This window comes from Lithobates pipiens, unplaced genomic scaffold (assembly GCF_037356315.1).
Source record: "Lithobates pipiens isolate NorthernLeopardFrog02 unplaced genomic scaffold, aLitPip1_a1.2 Scaffold_8, whole genome shotgun sequence".
NCBI lineage: Eukaryota > Metazoa > Chordata > Amphibia > Anura > Ranidae > Lithobates > Lithobates pipiens.
Window position 1 is genome coordinate 47,052,266 of NW_027507903.1, and position 21,095 is coordinate 47,073,360.

At 43.4% G+C, this 21,095-nt stretch overlaps 1 protein-coding gene across 2 annotated transcripts in view; it reads left to right on the plus strand.

Moving 5' to 3' along the window:
- Positions 1 to 994: 994 nt before the first annotated feature.
- The window catches only part of TTLL13 (tubulin tyrosine ligase like 13), a 74,695-nt gene continuing 54,594 nt past the window's right edge, over positions 995 to 21,095 (plus strand). Inside the window, exons 1-3 of one of the 2 annotated variants that reach the window (XM_077473462.1) lie at positions 995 to 1,140; positions 1,248 to 1,388; positions 18,888 to 19,167. In XM_077473462.1, the coding sequence (XP_077329588.1) occupies positions 18,908 to 19,167 (260 nt within the window). In that variant the 5' untranslated portion in view covers positions 995 to 1,140; positions 1,248 to 1,388; positions 18,888 to 18,907. The other variant, XM_077473461.1, reaches the window with a different exon arrangement.

The following is a 21,095-nucleotide window of genomic DNA, read 5'->3' on the forward strand; positions in this document are numbered from 1 at the left end:
TAAATATTACTTTCACAGTTCTACAATTAAAAAAATTAACCCCTTTACAGTAGTGATTATCTGCTTTTTTTTTCTACTATTAAGGGCTCTTTTTAGTTTTTGTTAAACCCATTATGTTACTAAATGGTGCTTTTTGCAGAAATGTACTACAGTTCACATCTATGGGACACGTTCACACCTGAAAGGGTCAGGGACTTTTAATGAAGTATATTGGTTCAATATACTCCAATGGAGAAGCTGCAGAAAAGCATGTAATGCATTTTTGCAGCATTTTTTGTTTTTTAATCTTCCCAAAAAAAATCAAAAAATGCAAATTGCAGTAAAATCACGTGCGCAAAAATCAAAACGTACAGCAAAAAGCACTGCAGAAACAGATCAAAAGCAAAAACTGCATAGGTGTGTATCGAGCCTTAAGCCGGCCACACCGATTAATTTTCAGATGAGAATATTCCGACGAAAAATCTTTGTACATTCGCTGAATGAAAGAATTTTGTTAGAAATTTTCACTTATTTTTAACATTCTGTTTTTAAAATGAATAATTTTTGAATGAAAACCACATACACTGTCTGAAAATTCCTTTGACTAAGAAGTTTTCTATTATTTCCAAATTTTCCAGTCACTGTGGTTGAAAATGAACGTCGATTTGACCCACTTTTTTTTTTTTTTTTTTTTTTTTTTAAGGTTATTAACCGATTAATAGATTAATCGAAACAATAATCGGCCAACTAATCGATTATGAAAATAATTGTTAGTTGCAGCCCTAGCTAAAACTGCGAAAACTGCCCCAGTGTGAAACGGGTCTAAATGTTTCTAAAGCAAAACCTTAATTTCAAACCACAAAATTGCTTTCGTTATTCCGCGACAAACTTTCTCGTGTATAATAAAATAAAAGTATTGCTATGTGTGTGATTTATTACAGCTGACGAGCTATGGACAATGGGTTGTATAGGGTGGTAGGTGACCTGTACATGCAGTGTTGGTTCTTGGCAGCCTGTATGTAAACAATGAGAGTCTGTGACCATGAGCAGAATAGCTCTCACCTAGGCTGTCCTCCCTCCTCTCCTCCCCTGGCCCTGCAGGCTATGCTTGGTTTCCATGGTTACAGCTCAGTTGTTGTCCTTGGGAGGCAGCCAGGCCGGGTAAGTGTGTGCCTGTGATAGCTTTGTATTGGGAGGAGAAATTAGGAATCAAATCCCCGAAATTCATGTTTATGTGTGCGGTGTGAGCTGTGCCGTCTGCTCTGCAGGAATCCAGAAGAGCGTCCCTAGCAACGCCTCCGAGACGCAGCGCGCTCTATACAGTATAGGATGAAAGTTTTATAAGTTCCCCGAAGCTCCGTAACTCCCAGGGTTTACCATTACACCGCTCTACTACTCGTCTCTACTAGGTAACCTCATTGTTCTATTTTATCTTCTATTATTTCTTTGTATTTTATTGATTAAGTATTGTTTTATTTATTAGAAACATATTGTACTTAATATTGTTACTATTATATTTATTATCTTATTTATTAGACATTTATCATTTAATATTATTACTATGTATTATTTACATATGTATGTTTGCACCAATACCGGATTTTTAGCGACAAGTACAGCAGAGAAAGCGAATGCGATTCAGAAAGGCATTGTGCCACCTTCCTGTTCAAATCGCATGCGGTTCTCTTCAGTGCGTTTGGAGCCCATTTGTTTTGTGTGGGCTCAAATCGCACTGCAAAGGTATCAGTTTCGGGAATCGGAACATTTTCACGAGTGCTCGTTAACCACTTAAGGACCGGACGGATTTACCCCCATAATGACCAGGCCATTTTTTGCTACTGCGTTGCTTTAACTGATAATTGTGCGGTTGTGCGTCGCCGGTTGTGCAGCAGACAGATCGGACACAGGGCAGCACAGTGGCGTAGTGGGTAGCACTCTCGCCTAGCAGTAAGAAGGGTCGCTGGTTTGAATCCCAACCACGACACTACCTGCCTGGAGTTTGCATGTTCTCCCTGTGCCTGCGTGGGTTTCCTCCGGGTACTCCGGTTTCCTCCCACGAACCAAAGACATGCAGGTAGGTTAATTGGCTTCTGTCCAAAATTGGCCCTAGTATATGAATGGGGACCTTGGATTGTGGGCTCCATGAGGGTAGGGACCAATGTGAGTGTGTAATGTACAGGGATAGGGACAATTGTAGACACTCACTCAGGTTGAACTGGATGGACTGGTGTCTTTATTCAACCTTACAAACTATGACACCTAACTAAAATTTTTAACACTTTTTTGGGGGAACCAGTGACATTATTACAGTAATCAGTGCTAAAAATATGCACTGTTATTGTACTAATGACACTGGCAGGGAAGGGGGTTAACATCATGGGCGATCAAAGGGTTAAATGTGTTATCTGTATGGGGGACTGTGTGACTGGAGAATCACACAGATCCATTTTCCTGCATAGCAGAAAGACAGGATCTGTGTGATCTCCCCAATCAGGACGAAGATTTGCCTTGTTTACACAGGCAGATCCCCGTTCTGTCACTGCGGGGAACAATCTTAGGTGACATTGAGTCTGCCCCACCCACAGATTGTCTCCCCCACTGGCTAGTGGGCGCGCGTGTGCCCACAAGATAGAGTTCCAGAGCCGACGTACAATAACAGCAATTCACGGGAACAAGCCAACAAGCCGCAGTATAATGATGGCAGCTGGTCAGCAAGTGGTTCAAATACTATCGGGCACTGATACCGGTATCAGTATCTGTGCAAGTCAATTATTTTGTATTTTATTTCTTAATGTATTATTTAATATTATTACTATTGTATTATGCATTATTTTATTTATTAGAAATGTATTCTGTATTATTTTATTAATTAGAAATGTAATATATATTATTTTGTTTATTAAAGCAAATTTCTGGTGCCATATTTGTCACTTTTCGGGGGGGGGGGGGGGCGGTACCTGTTTTTGACAGGTACCCTTACCCACTTCCGGGAGATGGCGCCGCGGCTCGGTCCCTCGGAAGTTCACCCCCCTGTTTCTCCCCCCACGCCAGGCCAATTAGAAAACGCAGCGCTCTTTGCGCAGGCACAGTAGGAAACTGCTGGTTTCCCTTACGACAACCGATCCAAACAGGTAGATGCCCTGATATTAAAAGTCAGCAACTACAGTATTTGTAGCTGCTGACTCTTAATGTATCTTTTCCCCAGGAGGAACACCGCTTTGAGTAATATAGAATTAGGTGAATTATTTATTATTTTATTTATTGGGAAATATGGAAATATAGTATTAAGCTGGCCAGAGACGAATCTAAATTTGATTTGAACAGTTCAGCAGGGACCCCCCCTCCCCCCCCAAATTTCATTCCTTCTATAGGCACACTGGTTGTACTGAAGTTGATTGAGCAGCTGTCTTCAGTACAACCAGCCTGTCGTGTTTTGTTTTTTCATTCGATCATTGCCGACATCTATTGCAGCAAAAAGTGATCATTGTATTCTAACGACTGGGAAACCTCCCACTTTCAGAATACAAAAGCTCAGCAGGAGGGATTCAGTGTTGATGGGGGAATAAAGCAATTTTATTTCCTGCAGCCCATGGTTGCAGGAAAGAAAATTGCTTAATTAATGTATGGCCCGCTTTAGGTGCATAGTCTAAAATACTGGGCAACACACACTGTAAGATTGCAACAGTGTGCAGTATTATGGTTGTTGTTGTTTTATTATTACTATTACCACAATGAATATTATTGCTGTTTATATGATTATGTATTATGTGACAATGATGATGACTTTAGTCAGGAAAAACATGGCTATTGAGACACATGTTAAACTTATTAGATGTGAGCTGTGACAAGATGCTGCTGATGCCGGCTGGTTTCTCTCTGCTAATATATTATACTGCCTGGCCTTGTTCATACAGGCATACTTCAGCGTACTGAAAAGGGGTGTGTTTCCCGCATTTTGTTATCCACGAGGGTACAGGTGTGGGTCCCCAAATGCAGACAGTGTACGTTCAGGGACCCACATGGATGTCAAATTCCCCCATCAGCAATACAGCAAATTTATTGCTCTTGCACAAGTGTACATGGACATTTATACATAGGCAACTCCTATCCTCATATTGATTAGTGGTTCCAAATGAATAATAACTACTGCATTAGGGAACAGACACAAAAGATACACTCTGCATCTTTCCAAATAACTGTTCTGCTTTATTATGACGCAATTGAAAGTTTTTATACACATGATTACGTAGGTATCATTAATTAATATTACAGTTGTACTTTTATGGTAACAAGGGGCGTAACATAGGCAGGATAATTCTAATCAGGACTCGAAAGAATGCCAATGTAATGAAAACATTATTAGTGCTGTGTGCACAGTGAGGGCAGTGTGCAGTACATATAAAATAGAATACAATTATATACAGAACCTACAAATTTCCTTTACACTAAAGTACACCCTTGTCAACAAGGACTATACAGTATCTCACAAAAGTGAGTACACCCCTCACATTTTTGTAAATATTTTATTTTATCTTTTCATGTGGTTCAGATGGTGTCAAGCAGCATTTTTTACTGACAAAACATGGGGAATTTACTGATGGAGCACATTTTTTTAACCTCTTCCCGACCGGCGCACGACGATGTACGTCGGCAGAATGGTACGGGCAATGACATCCTGAAAAATGACAGAACTCCGATTGAAAACTAACACAGTGAATATTTGAACAGTATAAACATGATTTGGAAACAAATTGCATGATTACACTTAAAAAGCCAACACAGCATTAAATTACCAGCCGCTAATATTTACTGACAGTTTTAAAAAAAAATCGCACATTTTTACAAACTGTCAGTAAATTTACTGGTGGTTGACAACCCTGGGTGGCAACCAGGTGAGAAGACACAAGTGTGTCTTGCCTACAGTCAAGTATGGTGGTGGGAGTGTCATGGTCTGGGGCTGCATGAGTGCTGCCGGCACTGGGGAGCTACAGCTTATTAAGGGAACCATGAATGCTAACATGTGCTGTGACATACTGAAGCAGAGCATGATCCCCTCCCTTCGGAGACTGGGCAGCAGAGCAGTATTCCAACATGATAACGACCCCAACACACACCTCCACGGTGACCACTGCCTTGCTAAAAAAGCTGAGGGTAAAGGGGATGTACTGGCCAAGCATGTCTCCAGACCTAAACCCTATTGAGCATCTGTGGGACATCCTCAAGAGGACTCCAGTGGCAACCTGTGAAGCTCTGGTGAACTCAATGCCCAAGAGGGTTAAGGCAGTGATGGAAAATAATGGTGGCCACACAAAATATTGACAATTTGGGCCCAATTTGGACATTTTATTTTGAGGGGACAGCACATTTACACTGTTATACAAGCTGTACACTCACTACTTTACATTGTAGCAAAGTGTCTTTTTTTTCAGTGTTGTCACATGAAAAGGTATAATAAAATATTTACAAAAATGTGAGGGGTCTTTTTTTTTTTTTGTGAGATACTGTATCTTGCTGCTTTAGGGTTTTTTCTCGGGGGTGCTAGGAGAGGGAAAAGCAGGCAGTTGAGCCTCCTTCCTGCATGCTTGCAACCTTCTGTGGAATGTAAGCTGAACTGTGCATATGCAGCTTAGCTTATGTCATCAACCCTGTGTGCCAGGCTGAATAATCCCTGCACAGGCGCAGTAGTTATAACACCCCCCCACACCGTCCAATGGAGATACTCGAAGACCAGCATCCAGGGAGAAGGTACAAGCATGGAATCTAGATTTATACAGAGGGTAAGTATAGGTCCTTTATTTTTGCTTTAAAAGAAATTGAGTTTTGAAGTACTGTTGATCAACATTTATCAAGTCATCGAATGTACTGAGCAGGCCTGTACTGGCCATCGGGACTACCGGGAGTTTCCCGGTGGGCCAATTGGCTCAGTGGGCCGGTTGTCAGTGTGTCACTGACTCACTACACTTCTCTCTCCGTGTCTGCATTGTGTTATAATAACTCTGGCTGGCTCCGCTCCTGCACCCGGCGGCGGCGGCACACAAACACCATCATCGTGATGCTGCCACTCATTTGTAACTCCCCCTAACATTACGGCCTCCTTGTCCTGGCGCCGTGACGTCACTCACGGCCGGGGAGGGGGAGGCGGGCCGGAGATATAGGAGGAGCGTATCGAGCGGCTGCCCAAGCTCAGCTGCCTGCAAGACTGCAACCAAGGAGCCAGCGCCGCTGAGGAGGAGGAACCTGAAAATTCCTTGCAGCAAGTCCAGACAGCATCAGATGCTATACGGGATGCAGGCTGCATGATTAATAATAAGCTGAGTCTATTACTGTCATTGTCTCATTTCTGTAATATGCAGCATGGGGGGGGGGGGGGGGTAAATGTACTGCCACTGGTCATGGTAACTGATAAATAATTTAATGCCACTGGTCATGGTAACTGATTATTAAAGAGGAAGTAAACCCCTTCAAACAACTTTGACCTACAGGTAAGCCTAGATTAAGGCTTACCTGTAGGTCCAAGCAATATCTCCTAAACCTATATGGTTTAGGAGATATTTGCCTGAAAATGGGCACCGCTGTCTACGGCGCATGCGCCGTAGACAGCGGCGCGCAGGCGCACTAAATGCGGCAAGTCCAAGAATGGATTTGCCTAATTTGTCGACTCCCGTGCGCATGCGCGGGAGTGACGTCATCGCGGCTTCGCCGAATGGCAGCGTCGGAGCTGCGAGACGCGACTCCCGTGCGCATGCGCGGGAGTGACGTCATCGCGGCTTCGCCGCTGTCATTGGTCGGAGCTGCGAGACGCCACCAGCAAGATGGACGCGGCGGACTACAGGGATCAGCGGCGACTTCGCTGGCTCCTGTGTCAGGTAAGTGACACATAATGAGCTACTATGCGATGCATAGTAGTCCATTATGCTTTACCTTTGCAGGGAAAAAAAGAGGAAGTAAACCCATCAGGGTTTACTTCCTCTTTAAGCAGTTACTGTGACCAGTGGTATTAAATTATTCATCAGTTACCATGACCAGTGGCATTAAATTAATAATTGACCAGCGGCATTCAATTATTAATCAGTTAGTGTAACCAGTGGCATTAATATTAATTTAATGCCACTGGCCACGGTAACTGATGAATAATTGAATGCCACTGATCATGGTAACTGATTAATAATTTAATGCCACTGGCCACGGTAACTGGTGAATAATTGAATGCCACTGGTCACGGTAACTGATGAATAATTGAATGCCACTGGCCACGGTAACTGATGAATGATTTAATGCCACTGGCCACAGTAACTGGTGAATAATTGAATGCCACTGGTCACGGTAACTGATGAATAATTGAATGCCACTGGCCACGGTAACTGATGAATGATTTAATGCCACTGGCCACGGTAACTGGTGAATAATTGAATGCCACTGGTCACGGTAACTGATGAATGATTTAATGCCACTGGCCACGGTAACTGATGAATGATTTAATGCCACTGGCCACGGTAACTGATGAATAATTTAATGCCACTGGCCACGGTAACTGGTGAATAATTGAATGCCACTGGTCACGGTAACTGATGAATAATTGAATGCCACTGGCCACGGTAACTGATGAATAATTGAATGCCACTGGCCACGGTAACTGATGAATAATTGAATGCCACTGGTCATGGTAACTGATGAATGATTTAATGCCACTGGCCACGGTAACTGATGAATGATTTAATGCCACTGGCCACGGTAACTGATGAATAATTTAATGCCACTGGCCACGGTAACTGGTGAATAATTGAATGCCACTGGTCACGGTAACTGATGAATAATTGAATGCCACTGGCCACGGTAACTGATGAATAATTGAATACCACTGGTCACGGTAACTGATGAATAATTGAATGCCACTGGCCATGGTAACTGATGAATGATTTAATGCCACTGGCCACGGTAACTGGTGAATAATTTAATGCCATTGGCCACGGTAACTGATGAATAATTTAATGCCACTGGCCACGGTAACTGATGAATAATTGAATGCCACTGGTCACGGTAACTGATGAATAATTGAATGCCACTGGCCACGGTAACTGATGAATGATTTAATGCCACTGGCCACGGTAACTGATGAATGATTTAATGCCACTGGCCACAGTAACTGGTGAATAATTGAATGCCACTGGTCACGGTAACTGATGAATGATTTAATGCCACTGGCCACGGTAACTGATGAATAATTTAATGCCACTGGCCACGGTAACTGGTGAATAATTGAATGCCACTGGTCACGGTAACTGATGAATAATTGAATGCCACTGGCCACGGTAACTGATGAATAATTGAATACCACTGGTCACGGTAACTGATGAATAATTGAATGCCACTGGCCATGGTAACTGATGAATGATTTAATGCCACTGGCCACGGTAACTGGTGAATAATTTAATGCCACTGGCCACGGTAACTGATGAATAATTTAATGCCACTGGCCACGGTAACTGATGAATAATTGAATGCCACTGGTCACGGTAACTGATGAATAATTGAATGCCACGGCCACGGTAACTGATGAATGATTTAATGCCACTGGCCACAGTAACTGGTGAATAATTGAATACCACTGGTCACGGTAACTGATGAATAATTGAATGCCACTGGCCACGGTAACTGATGAATGATTTAATGTCACTGGCCACGGTAACTTATGAATGATTTAATGCCACTGGCCACGGTAACTGATGAATAATTTAATGCCACTGGTCACGGTAACTGGTGAATAATTTAATGCCACTGGTCACGATAACTGATTAATAATTTAATGCCACTGGCCACCATAATTGATTAATAATTTAATGCCACTGGTCACGGTAACTGATGAATAATTTAATGCCATTGGCCACGGTAACTGATCAATAATTTAATGCCACTGGTCACAGTCACTGATATATGAATTTGCTAGTGCCACTGTTGGTCATGGTCACTGATGAATGAATTTATGGCCACTGGTCATGGTCACTAATGAATGAATGTACTGCCACTGGTAATCATGGTCACTGATGAATGAATGTACTGCCACTGGTAGTCATGGTCACTGATGAATTAATGTACTGTCTCTGCTGGTCATGATCACTGATGATGAATGAATGTACTGCCACTGGTCACTGATGCATTAATGACTGACCACTGGTATAACTGTTTTCCTTATTTATGACACCTGCCATTGAACGGAGTGTAACTTACACATTTAATGCTAAAGGCGTCTGTTAAGTTGGAATGCATTATTTTCTCTAAATAATAAAAAAAAAAGCTGTTTATACTTACAGTGAAGTGATTTAACTTTTTTTTTTTTTTCCACCATTGCGTATAGTTTATATACTGTTTTTGTGTGTGTTTGCAAAATGAAAGTGGGCCGGTCTGGATGAAGTCCAGGGCCAAATTTTTGTCCCAGTCCAGCCCTGGTACTGAGAATTTTCTAAAATCTATTAGTCTTTGGCCAGCTTAAAGAGCAGCTACACCCAAATGGGGAAGCTCTGCTAGTTTGCACCCTACCGTCCCCCCACCCTTCCAGTGCTACCTTAACCACTTGCCTACCAGGCACGAACACCCCCTGCCTGCCCAAGTCATTTTTCAGCTTTCAGCGCTGTCGCATTTTGAATGACAATTGCGCGGTCATGCAACGCTGTACCCAAATACATTTTTTTATAATTTTTTCCCCACAGATAGAGATTTATTTTGGTGGTATTTGATCACCTCTGCTGTTTTTATTTCTTGCGCTGTAAACAAAAGAAGAGGGTCAAGTTTGAAAAAACACAATATTTTTTACTTTTTGCTATAATAAATATCCAATTTTTTTTTTTTTTTTTTTGTTAAACACATTTTTTCCTCAGTTTAGGCCGATATGTATTCTTCTACATATTTTTGGTAAAAAAAATCGCAATAAGCGTATATTGATTGGTTTGTGCAAAAGTTATAGAGTCCACAAAATAGGGGATAGATCGTGACTGCGATATTGCAGCGGACATATCAGACACTTTTGACACATTTTTGGGACCATTCACATTTATATATGCATTGATTACTGTATAAATGTGACTGGCAGGGAAGGGGTTAACACTGGGGGAAGATCAAGCGGTTAATATGTTCCCTATGGGAGTGATTCTAACTGTGGGGGGAGGGAACTGACTGGGGGAGGTGACCGATCGGTGTCCCTATGTACAAGGGACACACCATCGGTCTCCTCTCCTCTGACAGCACATGGATCTGTGTGTTTACACACACAGATCCATGGTCCTGCTCAGTTACTGGGCAATCGCGGATGCCCGGCGGACATTGTGGCCACCGTGCACGCGCAGTGGATCCCTAGCGTCACGGCGGGTGCTCGCGCGTGCCCCCCTAGTGGCCGCAAAGGAAATCACGTCATATGATGGCGGCCCAGAACAGCAGCTGCTTCTTCCCGCCGTCATATGACAGCGGACGGGAGGTAGTTAAGCAGTTTTTGCAGGGTGGGGAGCAGGCACCTGGTTTTGACAGCTACCTGCTCCCACTTCCGGCTGAGATCACTGCGGAATCACTCACACTCAGGTCCCAGAAGATTGCAGAACCATTCATAGTGCACAGAGCAAGTGTAGTAGGAAACCAGCTGTGAAGCCAGAAGGCTTCACTGCTGGTTTCCCTTACCTAAGATGCCGGCGCCTGCACCCAAAGCCGATTGCAGAATCGACTCAGGTGCCGACATCGCTGGATCTTTGGACAGATAATTGTCCTTATATTAAAAGACAGAAGCTACAGTATTTGTAGCTACTGACTTTTAGGTTGTTTTTTTTTTCATGCAAGTTGGAGCTCTTTAAAGAGGAACTGCAGTCTGCTCACATAATTTGTAATAAAAACATATTTGCCATTCTGAAGCTTCTTTGCATATTTTATATATACTGTGATTCTGTACTTGCCAAATATGCTGTAGGGACCTCCCTCCACTTAGTCTGGCTGCAGCCATTTTAACTGTGGGCAGCTGAAGTTACTGCCTGTTCACTTCCCAGATTTGCACAGAGGCACACCTCCAGCTCTGCAGCTTTCATTGGCCTTCTTATGACTCATCCCCCCCTCCCTGGCAAAGAGAGCTGTGCATGATGTCATAAGCCTAGGCTTTTTAGCAAAAAAGAAACAGGAAGTGGGCTGTATAAGGTATTTACTGGCAGAAAAAAAAATGCATTACTATCCAAAGTTAAAACAACAACAAGGGCAGAAGATTTAATAGATGGAAAGTTGAAAAAAATTACTGAAGGTCCGCTTTAAAGATTGTCAAGAGGAAATGACCAATGGCAGCATTCATATCTCTCTCACTGCAGGTTTTCATTAGGTGTCTATGTTGTGATGTCATGTCCAATACTCCCGGCTGCATTACACATGCCCCTCATGGTACATAAATGACCTCTTATAACAATTGATGTTGTATTCTGATTTCTGCATATGGCAAAATGCATGAAATAGTATTCAGTATGATAATGCTTTTTTTTTTTTCCACTAGCCAGTTGCAAGCTAGCCAGTAGGGGTTCATTTAGACTTGTGGTTGGGGGGGTGCAAAAAAATGGGAGGTTGAGCCACGATTTTGATGCCCACCAACAACTTAAGCTTGGCAGTGGATGGGGATATTTACATGCCGTGGCCACAATGCTTCGCTTCGGCAAAGTTGACCCGGCTTGTAGGCGGCAAGACCTTAATTTATTCGGTGCAGAAAATTGCAGGTCACTGGATGTGGTAAGGACGTGGTCTTATGCCTGCTACACACGATGAGATTATCAGACAAATAATCATCCGTTTTTTGTTTGTTTTGTTTTTTGCATGCTAATCTCATTGAAAATGAAGAGTTTACTAAACTTCTGAACATTCTCGTATGACTGAAAAAAATTTTGGAAGTGATATATTGTATTTTTGAACGACAACTGTGCTGATTAAAACGAAAATCATTCGATCTGGATCTGGATTGGATCACTTTTGGTTGGTCCTGCCCACTGCAGACTGGGAGCATCCCACAAGAGCTGCAGTTTTGAAGTTGCTCTGACCCAGTCGTCATCTAGACATTACATTTTGGGCCTTGTTCATGCAAATTTTTCAGAAGGGACAAGCATGAAGATTTTTCATACGACAAAAGAACAAACAGGTTTAGTTTAATCAGTAAATATTTGTCTATAAAAAATAGAGTGACCAAGATCGTGCATGCTCAAAAATGAAAGAATACATTACAATACAATAAATTACATCATAAATGTATTCTGTTTTACGAGAAATTATGAGAATTTTCGTAACTCTAGTAACCTATTAATTTTCGATATGGAGACTAGCATGCAAAAAAAAAACAAAAAAAAACGGACTAATATTCGTCCGATATTCTCATCGTGTGTACCAGGCTTAATGCTTGTCCATTTTTTCTGCTTTCAATCAACTTTAGGGACAACATGTTGACTTGCTGCCTAATATACTGTATACCACCCACTTTCAGATGCCATTGTAACAAGATATTTAATGTTATTCACTTTATCTGTCAGTGGTCATAATGTTATGCCGGATCTTTGTATATTAGTTTTCACAGGGGCATTTAATTCCACAAATTACTTCCTTTTGTCTTATCTCAATGATAAAAAATATATTGTGAATGAAATAAAAATATAGATATTCTTTAAAGTCAAACCTCTCTCCTGTGTTTGAGAAAAAATTGGAAATACATTTTTTTTTTCACACGTAGACCCCTTAGTGCCGGTTCATACAGGGGCGACTTGTCAGGTGACTTAGCCGCCTGATAAGTCGTGCTCCATGCATTGCAATGGAACCATTCTAATAGGAGTGACTCAAGTTACTCTGACTTAGAAAAAGGTTCCTGTACTACTTTGGGGTGACTTTGGAGCTAGGATGTCTGGGTTTTGCGGTCCTCAGATATGGTGCAGGGTTTGCCTTTGAATGAGGAAATGAGGCCTTGCAAGGTATAAAGTGAGATGTACTTCTGATCAGGCATTTTGACCAGAAAAGAGAACCTGTAAGTGAAATAGAGCCAGTGCAATGGAGTTGAGCCACTCTGCTCCATCCCGGCAAAGCAGTCTTTTTGGCCCATGGGCTGTGAACTGCGTAAACAAACTGGTCTCTGGTTTGTCCATCCATCAAGCCTTGTAAGTAAAGTCGTTTCTAATAAAACAATACATGTAATAGTATACACAATGCATCAAGCAAAATAAAAACATCACCATATCAATAGCAGTGTGCTTATCTGGTGTACAAGTGATGAGTACACAATTGGTCGTAAACAGGGAGAGGCTGGCATTACACAGAATGTTGAATTAGCCAATTAGGGTGCAGCCAATATTCAAATATCTCTTGCATATCAGTCTATTCTGCTTTCCTCTCCTGGCCCTGCAGGCTATGCATGGTTTCCATGTTACTTCTCAGTTGTAGTCCTTGGGAGGCAGCCAGGCCGGGTGTCTTGCTGAGATACCACTGTCTTGGCACAAGAAACTGGTAACTAAAGTCCAGGAATGCAGCCCCTAGCAATACAGAAGCACTATTACTGTGTCTGCTGTAAAAGATAAAAGTTTTAGAAGGTACCCTGTGCTTAATGACACTGACTCACACGGCTTATAATTATAATTACATTACAGCACAATTTATCTGTATTAGGTACATTAAGTTATTTCTTTATGATTTTAATAATCAGAAAAATTATGTTAAACCAGGATTAGCCCATCTGACATAGGGGTTGATTTACAGAAGGCAAACAGGCTGTTCATTTTACAAGGGAATTTTCCCTTCGCTTGGTGAATATGGTGAAAATTAACCACTTCCCGACCGCCGCACGACGATGTACGTCGACAGAATGGCACGGGCAGGCATAAGGGCTTACATGTACGTCCTTGCCTGCCCGCGGGTCGGGGGCCCGATCGGGCCCCCGCCCGGTGCCTGCGGCGGTCGTTATTCGTTCGGGAGCGATCCCGGATGAGGGGACGGCCATTCATTCATGGCCACCCCCTCGCGATCGCTCCCGACGAATGAAAATCCTCCGTGACATCACTTCCTCTCCTGTAATGTAAACACAGGAGAGGAAGTGATGTAATCTCTCCTCCGTGTCGGTATTTTTCGTTCCGACACCGAGGAGAGAGGATCGGTGAGTTGCACCAACACGACACTACACAGTAGAACATGCCAGGCACACTCACACCCCCCCGATCACCCCCCCCCAATTACCCCTGCCCCCCAGTCACAGTGACACCAATGTCATTTTTTTTTTTTTGCATTGGTGTCATTTGTGACTGTAATAACTGTTAGGGCAGTTAGGGTTAGCCCCCTTTAGTTCTAATGTACCCCCCTAACCCCCCCAATAAAGGTTTAACCCCGTGATCACCCCCCGTCGCCAGTGTCACTAAGGCTGGGTTCACATTGCAGCGGTTTATGAGAACGAATGTGATTCGCACCGCACTGCAGTGCAAATCACATCCGATCTCTGTGCGATTCGAGTTCAGCCATACAGATAGTATGGCTGAATTCGCATCGCACCCGCCGCAAATTCGCACGGGACCCTTTTTTTGGCCCGCAGCAGAATCGGATCGCATGGGTGTTCACACCATGCGATCCGAGTTTGCAGATTGCACTGCGATATGCGAACTGATCTGGGGGTGTCATTAACATTTCACTGACACTCCCAGCAGTTCGCATAGGGCAGTGTGAACTGCCGCCGGGAGGCATGCGATGCGGGAACCCGCCGCGGATTCGTGGCGTTCCCGCATCGCTCCAGTGTGAACCCAGCCTAATAAGCGATCGTTTTTCTGATCGCTGTATTAGTGTCACAGGTGACGCTAGTTAGGCAGGTAGGTATTTAGGTTCGCCGCAGCTTTTTATAGCGCCAGGGACCCCCATATACTACCGCATAAAGCCCCCTGATTGCCCCCTAGTTAACCCTTTCACCAGTGATCACCATATAACTGTTACAGGTGACGCTGGTTGGTTAGTTATTTTTTTATAGTTTCAGGGCACCCGCCATTTATTACCTAGTCTCACTAGTGTACCCCTAAATTTAGGGGTGTCTACTTTCCAAAATGGGGTCATTTGGGGGGGGTTTGTGCCATCTTGGCATTTTATGGCCTTCAAAACTGTAACGCCCTTAGAAAGCCTGGTTTTCGGGGCCCCGTACGCGGCTAGGCTCCCAAAAAGTCCCACATATGTGGTATCCCCGTACTCAGGAGAAGCAGCAGAATTTATTTTGGGGTGTCATTTCACATATGCCCATGGCATGCGTGAGCAATATATCATTTAGTGACAACTTTGTGAAAAAAAAAAAAAAAAAGTTTGTAATTTTCCCGCAACTTGTGGCAAAATATAAAATATTCCATGGACTCAACATGCCTCTCAGCAAATAGCTTGGGGTGTCTACTTTCTAAAATGGGGTCATTTGTGGGGGTTTTGTGCCATCTTGGCATTTTATGGCCTTCAAAACTGTAATAGGTAGTGAGGAGTGAAGTCAAATATTTACGCCCTTAGAAAACCTGAAGGCGGTTCTTGGTTTTCGGGGCCCCGTACGCGGCTAGGCTCCCAAAAAGTCCCACATATGTGGTATCCCCGTACTCAGGAGAAGCAGCAGAATTTATTTTGGGGTGTCATTTCACATATGCCCATAGCATGTGTGAGCAATATATCATTTAGTGACAACTTTGTGTAAAAAAAAAAAAAAAAAATTTTTTTTTTTTGTCATTCAATCGCTTGAGGCAAAAAAATAAAATATTCAATGGGCTCAACATGCCTCTTATCAATTTCCTTAGGGGGTCTACTTTCCAAAATGGGGTCATTTGGGGGGGTTTTGTACTGCCCTGGCATTTTAGCACCTCAAGAAATGAGATAGGCAGTCGTAAACTAAAAGCTGCGTAATTTCCAGAAAACGTACCTTAGTTTGTAGATGTGACAACTTTTGCGCAAACCAATAAATATACAATTATTGACTTTTTTTTTACCAAAGACATGTGGCTGAATACATTTTGGCCTAAATGTATGACTAAAATTGAGTTTATTGGATTTTTCTAATAACAAAAAGTAGAAAATATCATTTTTTTTCAAAATTTGCGGTCTTTTTACGTTTATATCGCAAAAAATAAAAATCGCAGAGGCAATCAAATACCATCAAAAGAAAGCTCTATTTGTGGGAAGAAAAGGACGCAAATTTTGTTTGGGTACAACATTGCATGACCGCGCAATTACCAGTTAAAGCAGCGCAGTGCCAAATTGTAAAAAGACCTCTGGTCATTTACCAGCAAAATGGTCCGGTCTGAAAGTGGTTAAACCAATCACGTGCAAAAAAAAAAAAAAAATGATTGTACATTATTGGAAGATGGAAGTCGCAGAGCTTTATCTTATTCAATAAGATAAGAGAAAATACTTTGCAAAGTGTAAATTCCCTTCCAAAGTGAATAGCCTAATTGCCCTAAGTAGATAAACCCCATTATTTAAAACTGTTACCAATAGATGCATGCAAATGACAAATTGGCATAATATTATTGTCAATGCACTTATTTGTTACAGCTGCAATCTCAGTTATTATTATTATATTGTAGCTTTGTAACTGATTTTTTTTTTATGACCATCCGTGATCATTGTCTGAGCTATAATATGTTGGCTGTGATAAAATCTTGTGTGCTCATAGGAGCAGGGACATGCAATCAGGGGAGGCAGGTGAGGCAGAGTCATGAAGATTAAATATAATAAATAAAAAAAATGGCCCTGAGGTCACAGAGACCACAAGTCCTACCCCACCACTGGTAAAAATGTGGGGCTCCTATGACCTATGGTTCTGGAGATACGGGGCTCCTTACGCAGCTACATACAGAGCGGCCAGTTTAAATACAGGCTGGCACACTCCGTTTGTAACAGACTGAGCGGATGAGCTCACAGTGCAGTGGCGCGCTCACGTGCTGGTCGGGACCCCCGTGAGTCCGGTCGCGGGTCCTGCGGACTCGATCGCCGCAGGCATACCCACGATCGTCTCACGGGGCAGCTGAACGGAGAGATGCCGTTGTATACAGCATCTCACCGTTCTGCCTAGCAACTAGTGACGCTGATCACTGCTCCATGTGATTGGAGCAGAGATCAGTGTTCACTAAATGAAAGCCCAACCCCCCACAGTTAGTAACACACCCCTAGGAACACTTAACTCCTACACTGCCACCCATTGGTTAACCCCTTCACTGCCAGTGTCATTTACACAGGAATCACTGCATTTATATAGCAGTGATTGCTGTATAAATGACAATGGTCCCAAAAATGTCCGATGTGTCCGCCATAATGTCGCAGTCACAATAAAAAAATCGCTGATCGCTGCCATTACTAGTAAAAAAAAAAATTATTAATAAAAATGCCATAAAACTATCCCCTATTTTGTAAACGCTATAACTTTTCTGTAAACCAATCAATAATCACTTATTGCGATTTTTTTTTTACCAAAAATATGTAGAAGAATACGTATCAGCCTAAACTGAGGGAAAAAAATGTTTTTTATATATTTTTGGGGGATATTTATTATAACAAAAAGTTAAAAATAATGCGTTTTTTTTTCAAAATTGTCACTCTATTTTTGTTTATAGCGCAAAAACTAAAAACCGCAGAGGTGGTCAAATACCACCAAAAGAAAGCTCTATTTGTGGGAAAAAAGGACGTCAATTTTGTTTGGGAGCCACGTTGCATGACCGCGCAATTGTCAGTTAAAGCGACGCAGTGCCGAATCGCAAAAAGTGGTCTGGTCTTTGACCAGCAAAATGGTCCGGGGCTGAAGGGGTTAATAGCAATCAAATTGGCAAAGAGAGAGTCACCACACTCTTACTTAATCAGGCTCTACACCTTTGCACTGTGCTAGGTAGTTACGTACTAGTCAGGCTGAAAAAATACATGTCTACTGAGGTTAACCAACAGTGCTGTGCTTCTAAAGCCGCGTACACACGGGCGGACTGTCTGGCCAACTAAGTCCGTCAGACAATCCGACGGACAGTCCGTCATACTTTCGAATGAACGGACTTGACCACACACGATGAACAAACAGTCCGTTGAAAGCTTGCGCGATGACGTGTACAGCACGTACGACGGGACTAGAAATACGACGTCCAATACACTGCAATGCAACCTTCCGCCGTGTAAATCCTTTCTGAGCATGCGCCATACTTAGTCCGTCCAACTAGCCTACTCACGAGCGGACTGTCCGCTGAAACCAAAGTTGGACGGACAATATTACGGAAATTCCGAAATACTTAGTCCGCCAGACTGCACGCTGAAAAAGTCCGCTGAAGCCCACACACGAGCGGACTGTCCGCTGAAATGTGTTTCGGCGGACTAAGTTGGACAGACAGTCCGCCCGTGTGTACGCGGCTTAACTCTGAGAGTTTACTGAGAGAAGAAAGAGCTGCCGCTCCTCCCTTGTTTATTCATAGGCTGTGGTGGCTTCTAGACCTGCTCAGCAACATGTTATGGAGAGAGGGAATGTAGAATGTAGAACCTGACTGTGCTGGCTGGTGAGGTATATTGTACATAAGAATTACAAATCTTTTGGAAAGGTAAGACATATGCCCTCCATGGGACTTGCAACTGAAGGAATGTTCAATAAGTTGTCCATTATGGTCAACGTTTCGGTGGGATACAGACACATTTCTCTTGGGCCCCACCAAGAAGTTGACCATAATAGACACCTTATTGATCCTTCCTCCTGTTGCATGTCTCATGGAGTGCACCTGCTTTCTTCTTGAAATTCTACATGTGATCTTTATTGCACCTGGGCTTCTATCTCTGTAAGCGGGCGTGATGGTCCACCTCAATCTTCACTTTTTTTGTATGTTATTTTCTCAAAACACAATATATTTTCATTTGCTGATATACAGTAGTATTTTGGCTTAAAAGATTTCCATATTTTACAGCTTGAGTGTTTCAAGGCAATATGAAGGTTGACTCCCATGTTAGTAGTGAATCAGATGAGGACTCTGGAGATGATGAAGAGGATGAAGAAGAATCCGAAAGTGAGAGTATAGGTGGGACCTCCGCATTGGATGAAGAACCTATAACAACAAATGTTGAACATAATATTGAGCACAGAAAAAACAAAGATGAAGAGGAATTGGCAAATACTGCAAAAAATACAGACACTGAGGGAAAGGTGGCTAAAACAGACCAACCTAAAAAGAAAAAGAAAAAACGCAGGTATTTGACTGATGATGGAAGGTTTTATCACATTCGGTGGCAGAATTACCAGGGTTGCAACAGTCACACTTGCGATGGGGCCCTGGCATTCCGTCACTGGGGGCCCAGCGGGGTTGCTATTCACACGGCTCTGAGCAGAGAGCATGTCTCTCATTGAACAGCAGCACAGAGCCAGCATTGACAGTTCTATTTCCCTCTCTGTCCTCTCTCTTGCACGGGAAGAGAGAGGACACAGCTGATCTGCTCCCCCTTCTCCCCTTCCCCTGTGCTCCGCGGGAAATGTGAGCTTGTTAGCTTCACACTTGACTGCCCGCGGAGCACACATACAGGGGAGGAGGGAGAAGGGGGAGCAGATAAGCTGTGTCCTCTGTCATCCCAGAGGGATATAGAACTGTCAATGCCGACTCTGTGCTGCTGTTCCATGAGAGACACGCTCTCCGCTCAGAGCTGTGCTGTCCTGTGAAGGCAGACGGCACTTATGGGCACTGATAGGATTCACTAATGAGCACGGATAGAAGGCACTTATGAGCACTGATAGGATTCACTGATGAGCACTGATAGAAGGCACTGATATAAGGCACTAATGGGCACTGATAGAAGGCACTGATGGGCACTGATAGAAGGCACTAATGAGCACTGATAGAAGGCACTAATGGGCACTGTTAGAATTCACTAATGAGCACTGATAGAAGGCACTGGTGGGCACTGATAGGAGGCATTTATGGGCACTGATAGGAGGCACTGATGGGCACTGATAAGAGGCACATATGAGCACTGATAGGCCACATTTATGAGCACTGATAGGCCAAATTTATGAGAACTGATAGACAGCACTGATAGGAGGCACTAATGTGCACTGATAGGCTGCACTGATAGGTGGCATTGATGGGAACTGATAGGTGGCACTAATGGGTACCAAGGAACACTGATAGGCTCTATTCAGGCAGTATTGATGGGCAGAATTGAAGCGTACTGATAGGTGGCACTGATGGACACTGTTAGGCGGCATTAATGAGCACTGATAAGCAACACTTGTAGGGTGGAATTGATTGGCTGCCGCTGCCACCCCCTATTCAGGCGCCTGGCCCCTTTTCGGGCGCCGGGCCCCTGAATTACAGCGGCAACATATTTTTTTTAAGCACCTGGTTAGAGCCATAGGCTTTAATAGGCATCAAAAAGGGTAAACAGCAAGCGCCATGCTTGGCGCTCGCAGTTCACTCAGCTGTATTAGGAAAGCGAATGAATATTCGCTTTCCTAACACTGAACCGCCTCTCCACCAATCAGGTGCTCGGGTCTGTTACCCGTCACCTGATTGGCTGAAATGACAGACGCTGTGATTGGACGCCTATCAGGCATCCAGTCATGGGAGAAGACATTGAGGAGAAGGCTCGCTGCTGTCTCCCGCTGCCCCACGAGACAAGTGCCGGACAAACGGCGGGCAGGGTGTCACAGTGGCGGCATTCAATGGGCACAGTTGGAACATTTGATGACACAGTGGCTGCATTTGATATCACAGTGGCTGCGTTTGATATCACAGTGGCTGCGTTTGATATCACAGTGGCTGCGTTTGATAGAACAGTGGCTGCGTTTGATAGCACAGTGGCTGCATTTGATGCGCACAGTGGGAGCATATGATGGCACAGTGGCGGTGTTTGATGGGCACAGTGTCTGCGTTTGATGGTACAGTGGCTGCATTTGATGGTACAGTGGTGGCGTTTAATGGCACAGTTAGGCTGCTAATGATGGGTTTTTTCCCAGTATGTTTGCGCCTCCTTAAAAAATTGTGAGCACCAGCCGCCACTGCTGATATTCTTGACAGTTAATGGCAGTCCTTTCATAACACAGACACAGCGTGGGAGGACATGTTTACATGTGATCAGCTGATCACATGGTAAAGGCCCGCTGTGATTGCGCTGGATGCATGTCC